Below are 12,363 nucleotides of genomic sequence, written 5' to 3'. Positions count from 1 at the left end.
AAAAGATAAGATAGAAAATGTAGAAGAAGAATGGGAGAATGTTAAAAAGGAAATTCTTAAATCAGCAGAAGCGAACTTAGGCGGAATAAAGAGAACTGGTAGAAAACCTTGGGTTTCAGACGATATATTGCAGCTGATGGATGAACGTAGAAAATATAAGAATGCTAGTGATGAAGAAAGTAAAAGGAACTATCGGCAATTAAGAAATGCTATAAACAGGAAGTGCAAACTGGCGAAAGAAGAGTGGATTAAAGAAAAGTGTTCAGAAGTGGAAAGAGAAATGAACATTGGTAAAATAGACGGAGCATACAGGAAAGTTAAGGAAAATTTTGGGGTACATAAATTAAAATCTAATAATGTGTTAAACAAAGATGGTACACCTATATATAATACGAAAGGTAAAGTCGATAGATGGGTGGAATATATTGAAGAGTTATACGGAGGAAATGAATTAGAAAATGGTTTTATAGAGGAAGAAGAGGAAGTTGAGGAGGATGAAATGGGAGAAACAATACTGAGATCTGAATTTAAGAGAGCATTAAAAGATTTAAATGGCAGAAAGGCTCCTGGAATAGACGGAATACCTGTAGAATTACTGCGCAGTGCAGGGGAGGAGGCGATTGATAGATTATACAAACTGGTGTGTAATATTTATGAAAGGGGATTAATGAAAAAAGTGTTATAGTAATGATACCAAAGAAATCAGGGGCAGATAAATGTGAAGAATACAGAACAATTAGTTTAACTAGTCATGCATCAAAAATCTTAACTAGAATTCTATACAGAAGAATTGAGAGGAGAGTGGAGGAAGTGTTAGGAGAAGACCAATTTGGTTTCAGGAAAAGTATAGGGACAAGGGAAGCAATTTTAGGCCTCAGATTAATAGTAGAAGGAAGATTAAAGAAAAACAAACCAACATACTTGGCGTTTATAGACCTAGAAAAGGCATTCGATAACGTAGACTGGAATAAAATGTTCAGCATTTTAAAAAAATTAGGGTTCAAATACAGAGATAGAAGAACAATTGCTAACATGTACAGGAACCAAACAGCAACAGTAGCAATTGAAGAACATAAGAAAGAAGCCATAATAAGAAAGGGAGTCCGACAAGGATGTTCTCTATCTCCGTTACTTTTTAATCTTTACATGGAACTAGCAGTTAATGATGTTAAAGAACAATTTAGATTCGGAGTAACAGTACAAGGTGAAAAGATAAAGATGCTACGATTTGCTGATGATATAGTAATTCTAGCCGAGAATAAAAAGGATTTAGAAGAAACAATGAACGGCATAGATGAAGTCCTACGCAAGAACTATCGCATGAAAATAAACAAGAACAAAACAAAAGTAATGAAATGTAGTAGAAATAACAAAGATGGACCACTGAATGTGAAAATAGGAGGAGAAAAGATTATGGAGGTAGAAGAATTTTGTTATTTGGGAAGTAGAATTACTAAAGATGGACGAAGCAGGAGCGATATAAAATGCCGAATAGCACAAGCTAAACGAGCTTTCAGTAAGAAATATAAGTTGTTTACATCAAAAATTAATTTAAATGTCAGGAAAAGATTTTTGAAAGTGTATGTTTGGAGTGTCGCTTTATATGGAAGTGAAACTTGGACAATCGGAGTATCTGAGAAGAAAAGGTTAGAAGCTTTTGAAATGTGGTGCTATAGGAGAATGTTAAAAATCAGATGGGTGGATAAAGTGACAAATGAGGAGGTATTGCGGCAAATAGATGAAGAAAGAAGCATTTGGAAAAATATAGTTAAAAGAAGAGACAGACTTATAGGCCACATACTAAGGCATCCTGGAATAGTCGCTTTAATTTTGGAAGGACAGGTAGAAGGGAAAAATTGTGTAGGCAGGCCACGTTTGGAATATGTAAAACAAATTGTTAGGGATGTAGGATGTAGAGGGTATACTGAAATGAAACGACTAGCACTAGATAGGGAATCTTGGAGAGCTGCATCAAACCAGTCAAATGACTGAAGACAAAAAAAAAAAAAGGAAATTTTTATTACAAACTTTAAGTCGACATAAATTTAAAAAAAAAAATAAAATAAAATTCCAGCTTATAAAAAATGGCCTAAACATTAAAAATAATTTATCGATTACTTTAAATTTTTAGTAGTTTAAATTGTCGAATAATGAAGATTGTTAAGTTGTCAGTAACTTTAGAGGTAGAAATTTAAAGAAGTGAAAAAATATAATTTACAATAAACTGTTTGGTTGAGATGTTAAAATAATTTAATTAACTAAATAATGTAAAGATTTTGTGATAATTTTCTAGAGATAATGTATTTTAATACACATTCATCTTGTGCAGAACAATACTTTATGGAGAATAAAGCGCTAGAATTTTAGAAAAAACTTACAAAATATTCAGGTTAACAGCTTTTTTTTTCAATATTATAATACTCTTCGTCGTTACGAAGCAAACTTGGATTTGGAGTTTAAAAAGATAGCCGAAAATACATGATTGATGTTAATGTTAATATTTGTAAGACTATCTTTTTTTAGACCTATTATTATTATAATGAGAACAATTATTATAGGGGTTTCTCTTACAAATCCGGTGTGTGGTCTGTATATCTTCTTGTGGACTATATGTTATCTTTTTTTATTGAATTTTTTATATCTGATTTGATAACGATACTGGTAAAAACTAGCTTATAACTTTATTAGTTTAACATCATCATTTTTATTAATGTAATCTAAACTGCAATTTCATAAACATTATGGAACATAATTTTTAGTAAGAATTAAATTTCTGATAACATAAAAGCTTTTATTTGTAAATAATCGTTAAACATAGAAAATGTTTTATTTATGAAAAAGAAAATAGGTACTTACACGAAATTGTTGTGAGATAATAAATTCAGGAGTAAATCAATAGCCGTGGGTAAGCTGTATTCAGAGCCATGCGTTGGTAAATGCTACCGCTGAAAAGTGGAGAACAGAATCCCTCGCAATTTAATTAAAGAATTTTTCGAAAAAATTAAATCATTGTAACTGGTTACAGAAGAAACTTGTATTAGCTTTTTTAAAACAATCAGAATTTTTTATTAAAACAGAAATAAAATAAAACGAAGTGATAATAATAAATTACCATTGAGTATTTTAATTTGGAAAACTTTTCTTTTTTTTACATTTCATTTATCAAGGTAATATTTAATGAAGAGAAAAACTATGCATATCTGACATTATTTTAGAATCAAGGAAATTTTAATATTTAAAAAATACAATTTAAGTAAAATTAGTAGGTTAGATTATAGGAAAAGAAAGGAGGTTACGGCTTAATCAGCAGACAAATCAACGAAATTTTATCCTTTGTATGACCAATGTATTGGAAATCAAGTTTACATACAATTTAAGAAGCTTTTCTTTATTATTTTCTATTTATAAGCCTTAAAATTTATTTCTTATTAGATTCTTGACATTGATCGGTAGGTGTGTTTAATTTACTTTTTCCATTTCTAACCTTTATGGTAAGTATTTCTTTTTAATTTTTATATCTATGCGAAATTTCAACTCAAGAATTATAGTATGGAGGTTATATCAGCCAAAATCTCACATTCAAGATTTATCTTAAACCAGTTAATTTATTATAGTTTACACTACTTAATCAAATCAATCTTCCACAACAACTAAATTATGCAAACACTTTGTAATAACGATTTTCCTGGTTTCAAATATTTAATATTTTATTTTAAATTTAAAAAAAAATTAATATTATATAATAATTGTAAAACATATGTAAAAGTTGAATTCAGCACAATTTTAAAAATTGAAGAGTATAGATTAAAATGCAAAGTTGTGTAATAAAATCCAAAACTACAATAATAAAAGAAATTCAATAAATTACTGTTTATATATATTAAATGAATTTCAAATTAAGGTTCCAACATCAAGTACAGACAAAATTTTAAAATTTAAAATTTAAAAAGTGATATTCTTAGAAAAAAATTTTGATATTGTATTATATTTTCCATTAATAAATAGTTTTAAATATTTAGAAAGAGTGCATAAAATTACTTTCTACTAGAAAAACACCTTTTCAAAAATGAATAAAAATAATATAGGTTTCATATATTTATTTTTCTGTTCTCCATTAATTTCGTTTATGGAAATTTCTGCTTCTTCAGAAGAGTTTTTTTTTTCATAAAGTAATAAAATTATTATTTAATGTTTTAAAAATTCTAAAATGGATGATTACAACCGAAATAAGCCATAATACTAATCTTTTTTTTTCAGAAATTGTACAATATTGGGCCCCGCTAAGACATAAGGCTTATCAGCAGGTTTCATTAACATAATTTGAATACCCGTTATACAGACAGTACAGCACAAAAAATACGATGAAAGTTATACTTATACCCTTAGATAATAGTTAACTTTTAATCAAACACTTAATTAAGATGGTATCAGAAAGTAAAGAGGTAAATAAGTAGAGATAAATTTATAAAATTAAATAGTTTTCAGTAAAAAATTAAAGTAGAATATATGTGTATAATTTTTATTATACACATATATCTAATTTAGACTGTTATTGCATATTACGTTTTACAACACACAAAATTCAAAAAAATAAAGAATGCATGGGTCACACATTTTATAATAAAAAGGAAAATGACGATTATAATATTTTTGAAAAAATCAATAATTGTACTTGGTACAAAAAACATTTTATAATAAAAGGAAAAAATAACTCTTAATAAATTCCCGCTAATAAATGTTACAAACTTTCTTCAAATATTCTCTTTTATCTATTTCTAAAATATATGAAGGCAGTTTATTAAAAATGGTTGAAATTTGGGTTTTAAAGGTTTCTTACTATATATATTGAAATAATTTGGTACCGTATACATTCTCTTTCGTTGCAAACAAAAAGCTACATTACGCTTTACAAGGTATTTATTGTTTTGGAAAAAAAATCTAAAAAGTGAAAAAAAAAATCGTAACCTAGAGGGGGCCAGCGTATTACAATGCTTATAAAAATTTAAATCTAAGTCCGTTTGACAAAAAGCTTGAAACCATTTTAAGGGCTCTTTTTTAAGTTAGTTGTAATTTCTAAATGGGATTCAGCTGCCAAACACCATACATCTACAGTAAATCTAATTAAAGATTCCATTAGGACTTTACACAATAGTAAAAAAATTTTATTTGGGAGAACATTTTTCAGATAATGAAAACTATCCAAACTCAAATTTTAAATGAAAGTTTATTTAAGTGACAATCCCATTATAATTTACTGTCAACTATCATACCAAGTCATTTAACCACTTCATACATGGTTACTGTCAGTCTATTCCAAGTACATGGCTTATTATATACTGAGTTTGAAGTGACAATTGCAACTGTGCGCAATTAATATCTTAGGAATTAGATTTCATATGAACAGTTTTGAAATGTACGAGCATAGATCGGTTTTTGTTTATAACATGTTAATTACTATGAGACTGTATTAAAATTTTGTTAAAATCATTCTGCAATTAAGATTCTGTTGCATGAAAAGCTGTATGCAATTAAAAGTACAGTATCGTCAGTATACATGAAAGCTAAACAACGTGATAAACTGTTTAAAATTTCATTTTCAGTTTAATAATGTTTTTTTTATTTTGTCAGCAGAAAAATTCCTTGCCAGAATGGTAGCGTCCTTACATTTTAATATCCGTAAGGTTCTATACTCGAATCCCGGTCAGAGTTGGTAGTTTTATAAGCTATTCGTCTCAATCACCCCCAAAAAAAAGCAATTTGGGCATCACCCTACTACCAAAAGAAAAAAAAAATTGTATACTATATAAACATATAGTGGAAATTTTGGAAGAATTCCTTCAAAACTGAAGATTAATAAACATGTCTTCACTCTATGAGAGTGAAAACTTGAATACCGTCTTCAGTACGATGTCTTTCTTAGATGGGAGTATTTAGAAACTAAGAAAAAGAAAGCTTCCTAGATAAAAAGCTTACTGACGCTGGCAAAAAAGGGAAGTTTCTGAAAAACGTTCAACATCGTTGATAGTTCTTTAATGAGACAAAGTTTAAATAAAATTATTTATAAAAATTGTTACTGTAAAGAAACATTACTTAATTCTGTGTTAAATATTTGAATAAATTATGTTCTATTAAAGAGTTAAAGATTATGAATTCTTTTTTTTTATAGTGAAATTTTACTCGGTTTTGCTATTTATATTAAAATAGTTACTCTTTCAAAAATAGTTAATAATAAAATCACAAATAATAGTCATTATATAAAACTTGTCAGGAACATTTTCAATCATTCTTTTCTCTCCTTTTTTTCTAGAATATACAAAGAAGCAGTAAGACAAAGAAGAGCATTATCAAGGACATCTAGCAATATTATACTTAATTCCATACATCAACACAGAGTCCAGAACCCTTACCACTACAGTCATCGTTTACATCCAAGCGACGGAGAAGTTACATTATGCAGCACTGCAACTACTTCCAGCAGAAATTCGTCAGCGGGTTCCAATACATACGGCACAACAGGAAAACCCGTTGAAGTCAACAGTAATGGTCAGTGTTACATTTTTAATTTCACCAAAACGCTATAATTAATATTGAATTTTCAAAAGTTGTTTACTGAATTTTATAGTTGAATACTGAATTTCCCATTTGTTTACGAGTATATGCATACATATATCAAAACGTAAGATCACACACACACACACACACACACACACACACACACACACACACATCCATAAAATAGTGGAGGAGGGCCTCACAATGAATTTGGATATCCTTTACATGTTATATCTAAATAAAATTTAAATGATGCAATTATATGGGTTAATAGAATATTTAGATAATTTTTTAAGTGTAATATTTTTATATAAATTGAAAAAATTGTTTATCTTTATCAAAAAAAACCATTACATAGATCTCTTTTATCAGGTATTTTTATTATTAACTAAATTTTATTAAAAAAATGAATAATACTTTCAGATTACAAAGAATAAAATCTCTTCTGCTTTTTTAATGTCACGTTTGTTGCCTTTGTGCTTACCCATTTATATCCGCTCTATACTAAATAACTATTGAAAGTGTTTACTAGAAATTTCATGTCCTAATGTAAATGAAAAAAAAAAAAAATTACTGTAAATTCATTTTTACAATATGCACGTACATTTTGTGCGTTTGTATTCACATTCATAAGCGAGGATTGGTTAAACAAAACATTATTTATATAAAAAGCACAGTAAACCAGTTATAGAGATTATGTTTTTTTTTTTTTTAATATTTTCCCTTGTGTTTATGTACATATGTATATAAAAATGTAAGATTACACACACACGCGCGCACGTATATTTATATACAATTTTATTTTATATCGAATTTTTTATTTTAAATTGTGAATATCCTTTCGTTTTATACCAGATCTGATTTAAAATAAAACATGATAAACTTACAGGAAAACCAGCTAAAATTTTGTTTCCTGACGTTTGATCAACTAAAAAATTGTTTAGACTTTCTTTAAACAACCTAGCAAAGATTGAAGAATAATGATTATTACTAAATTCATATTATAAAATCAGTCCCTTCGATTCTGTTTTAAGGAATGATTTCAACCAGAAATTTATTGTATCACTGAATAGTCGGTATCTGCATTTTTAATGTTTCTAGAACATTTATGTAAAACAGCATAAAACTGACAGGAAAAACTTATACAATTGTGAAATATCATTCGGGTTTGATTTTTCCCCCTTTTATTAATTACTGCTAGATTTGAAGAAGCCAATGAAGATTCAATATCTTTATAATCTTTAATATTAAGTATTTATATATCAGTATTTATATCAATGCAAAATATATTGTAATATGAATTTAATTTAACTCGGTCTCCAAGTATGTTTGGATACCGTTGATTCCAATAGGAAATTTTACTTTGGATGTTATAATTTTCCTACTGACCCCCCCTTAATTGAGATATATATTTATCATAATTGGCACCTAACATAAAAAAATAGATGTCAATCTTTTGTGGTACTGTGATTATTGACATGTTTTGAATTACAACTTCAGCATTCATGAACAACAATCAACGATGATATCTTAAATCAATGAAATCATCTTAACTTATGTTACAGCTACTTATAAATCTTTAAAACCTATTTCACATTTGTAAAACATTCTTTAAAGCATGATAAATTTTAATTTATCAAAAGTAAAGTCAAACGTAATGAAATGAAAAGCGAAAATAGAAGTACGGTTAGGGCATAACATTTGAAAATTTTTCAGATACAATGAGAAGTTTTACTTATTATAGTAATTATATTCTATAAAAATATCGGTGAAAGATTGCTGAAGAAATCAAACATTGTAGTTAAAAAGTTCAGCTAGCGTTTGTATGACTCTAGTAGGTCTTGCTTTTTAACTCTTCTTGCTTTTTAACTGCGTCTCTAGGTAACCAAATCCGTTAAGCAAAAAATACTGAAAACCCACGATAGTATAGAAAAAAAAACGATGAATAAAAACAACATGGTCTGTTGAAGATGATGAAAACAAAATGTGGTTTTTGAATCATCGAGCATTATGATGGTGATGTTAAACGGCATCTCTGTTATGTTTTTGAATGAATTGGTCTTTTACTGTAAAGGTTATAGAATCTAGAGAATTCATATGTTATTTTCCATAAAAACACAGTACATAAAACTTATTTTCGTGAGTGCAATATTAAAATTTGTTTCATTATACACACTCCATTAATTTATATATTATGGAATGGTAAAATATTTCCTCAGAAAAAGATAACTTTCACATAATTGGACAAAAAAGGATCGGCAATTCTGGCTTTTATTTCCTTTAATGGTGTTTTATCTTATGGTATACATCCGTCATATATGAAGCTAATGTACATTTAGATTTTTTTAAATTATGTAATGTAATACGATTTTAAAATTAAATTCTGACATTCTCAAACGAAATTTTCCTTCAACTCAAAAAAAAAATCTATATAACTGTTGATAAATGATTAACTGTCTGGTCGTTTGATTGGTAAGGCAGTACAAAAACTTTGCTACATATTTCACCTTTTTCTTTTTTTGAAAGAATAAGTGGGATAGAAGTTGTTCCCTCAAACTACATCGTCACATGGACTTAAACCAGACATCAAAATTAAATTTTTGGATTCTTATAATATTTTAGACATGCTTGCAGGTTATTTGAAAACTTCTGTTATCCACAAGAATTTATTTAGTTTTTACATATTTTCAAAATTTTAAATTTAAGGAAAAATTTCAGCTTTCATGTATTAATATCTTTAGTCAATCGCTTCAGCAAAAAACGTTCACTTGCTAAAAAATAAATTTCATAACTTATTAAAAACTGGAATTTTATTCTGATAACCAAAATAGATGAAAGGTTTGTTGAATATTATTTATGAATTAGTATGTTAAATATAAGCCATTATGTATAAAATACAAACGTTGAAAAAAGGCTAAGCATTATTTCAAAATTTGTATCTAATTAAATGATAGATTTTACCGTAGTACAATCAGACTAATAGTCGACAACTAATTAAATAGTAATTTTTGGGTCTGAAACATATTTTAATTAAAAGCCGTCTATTTCTTAACCGGACGTGAATTTTAACAAAAAGTTATTATTTAATTTAATTATAAATAGTTTTATGTAAAAAAGCAAATACAATTCAAGAGCTGTCATAATCTGAATCTTGAAAAAATAATCATTTTAATTTCACATTCCTGTTTGAATAATTGTAAAATTCATTGTGGAATTCACGCAAAGTTATCTTAGGGTCATTGAACTGTATAATCAATCTACTTATATCAAAATATTTGGGGGAAAGAAAATGAAAGAAACTTAACGTTATGATTAATTGATCGGCACTTAAACTTTATTATCATTTTGTAAATTAGAAAAGTTTTGCTACTAAAAGGTTAATTTTATTCACAGAATTACAATTTATATTATTCATTTAAATATCTAGGATAAGTAGCAGTATTAAAATGACTGCTTAAAAACATAATATTATTTTCCAGGTCATTAAAAAAATGAATAAGAAAACTTAAACTGGTTGTTTAATCTTTTCCTTATTACTATTACTTCAGCATTTTTTATGAAAATAAATAATAATAAATAAGCATATGAAAATGCTTTAAAACTACTTCCAAGAAATTTAAAGCACATAGCCCGTTAAGAAGGTAAGGGAAAGGTAGTAAACTCTATTGCATTTGGCTCCTTACATGAAAACAACAAATAGAAACACAACCCAAGGCAATGTCAATGAAAGTCTAGCACAGTATTACACTAAGATTTTACGAGCATATGCTGAAGTATTAAGAGTGATTTTAAAGTCAATCAAAATTTATATGACATAATTATTTATTTTTAATCGTTATATAATGGGAAAAAAGATTCAAAGATAAAACACAAAAGATTAAACTGCATTAATAAAAGTTGAAAGTAAAAATAATGGTATAAAATTACCATCGTTTGACTTCATGGTAATTAAAAAATAAATTTAATACTACATAATTTAAACTAAACTTGCTTATGAGTTGATTTTTTATGAATTTTTAGGGAAAATAAGTTTTTCATTGTTGGCATACATTATTAATTTAACCCAACCGACTAATACGTACAAAAAAATAAAAATCTATCGTAAAGTTTTGTTGTAAATTGTATTCCCACTAAAGGACATCTATAAAATTTAACATTTTTAACTGTATCTGAGGGTAGCAGAAATTTTTCAAAATATTTTTAAATGTGTAATATTCTAGTGAAGTCTTATTTCAAAGAGCTTCTTAAAAATTTTATATGATAATTTACAAAATATGCCCTTTTTTTAGAAAATAAAATTTTCCAAACTTTGTAATTAATTTCCTTTATCAAGTGTAAAAATAGATAAAGCGTTAATTATTTATATGTATATTTTTTTGTCAGTTGTAAAATATTTATTGGCTAAATATTTAAATGGATAGGAAATTCTGACTAACAGAGAAATAACTTTCAATTTACCAAGAAATCATTCTTTTTAACCATCATAGCGGCCCCACCACTCTCAGGCTCTAATAAAAAAGCCTGCAGGAGAGTGAATTTGCAATTTATCGTTGACCATCACCTGGAGAAGACCAATAAGAAGAAGAAGATGGAACAAGACAGAGGAAGTTCCCCGGCCGGCTCAACGTGGGACCTCCCGGCGGATGCTAACATCCCTGCCGGAGCAGCAGGCCTGGCCGGCCCGCCCAGGGAGCCGCTAGACGCGGACGCTATCTTTCCGCTCTAGCTCCAGCTCACCGAGCTTCAATCGGACTCAGCAGCAGGAGCCGGCCAAGCGTGGAATCGCTTGGAGAGAACCACCTCGGCCGCGCCGGCGAAGGACGACCGACGTCGACTCGACCCTGCGGGGCTCTGGGGGCCATCACTGCCACGGTGCAGTGGGGACCCAATTGCCGCTGAGGGAAATTGTCGGACTTCAATGGCCAAGCCGCAACTTCTCGAATTCTCCGGAAACCAGCTTCCGGACCCAACAGCTCTTCTCCGAGCTAAGGCAAAAACGGCCCTTTTCAAGGCCACCACAAGGTTATGAATTACATGTCGTCGAAGCTATTCGGCGACAATACAAGTTGCAGTTAGATTATCAATCGACTAACATTCTCATGAAAAATTTCTAGATAAATGAATAAATATTGAAGAATTTCTTATTAGGTTTCTCGTAAATATTGACAGGTTTCTAAAAAAATATCTTAAATTAGTTAAATTTATTGATAATATTATAATTTTCCTCCTCTATGAATCATGAGACCTTGCCGTTGGTGAGGGGGCTTGAGTGCTCAGGGATACAGAGTAGCTGGACCGAAGGTGCAACCATATCGGAGAGGTATCTGTTGAGAGCCAGACTAAGGAATGATTCCTGAAAGAGGGCAGCAGCTCTTTCAGTAGTTGTTAGGGGCGTGAGTCAGGACGACTTAAACGGCCGTATCAACATCACTCAGTCCTCTGAGTACTGCGCAGCTGAAAGCAATGGAAAACTACAGCTGCTTTTTTTCCAAGAAAATGTGGCTCTGCATTTTCACATATACAATAATGGAGGCGCCTTCCTTGGTAAAATATTCCGGAGGTAAAATAGTCCCCCGTTCGGATCTCCGGGTGGGGACTACTAAGGAAGGGGTCACCAGAAAATTAAAAAATAACATTCTACGAGTCGGAGCGTGGAATGTTAGAAGCTTAAAAAAGGTTGGTAGGCTAGAGAATTTAAAAAGGGAAATGGATAGGGTAAACGTTGATATAGTAGGAATTAGTGAGGTTCGGTGGGAAGAGGAAGGCGACTTTTGGTCGGGTGACTTTAGAGTAATTAACTCAGCGTCAAAT

At 29.5% G+C, this 12,363-nt stretch overlaps 1 protein-coding gene across 2 annotated transcripts in view; it reads left to right on the top strand.

Annotated features, from left to right (window-relative positions):
• Window positions 1-12,363, top strand: part of LOC142318036 (octopamine receptor beta-3R-like) — a 672,835-nt gene that overhangs the window by 189,526 nt on the left and 470,946 nt on the right. For both annotated transcript variants that reach the window (XR_012754790.1, XM_075354565.1), the window contains exon 2: window positions 6,308-6,543. Coding sequence is in view for 1 of the 2 variants with exons in the window: in XM_075354565.1 (XP_075210680.1) it covers window positions 6,308-6,543 (236 nt within the window). In the remaining variant the exon portion in view is untranslated. The remainder of the gene's footprint in view (window positions 1-6,307; window positions 6,544-12,363) is intronic.

The sequence above is a fragment of the Lycorma delicatula genome, chromosome 1, assembly GCF_047948215.1.
Source record: "Lycorma delicatula isolate Av1 chromosome 1, ASM4794821v1, whole genome shotgun sequence".
Classification (NCBI taxonomy): domain Eukaryota; kingdom Metazoa; phylum Arthropoda; class Insecta; order Hemiptera; family Fulgoridae; genus Lycorma; species Lycorma delicatula.
Note: the sequence above shows the minus strand (reverse complement) of the source record. Positions and strands in the feature narration are given on the sequence as shown.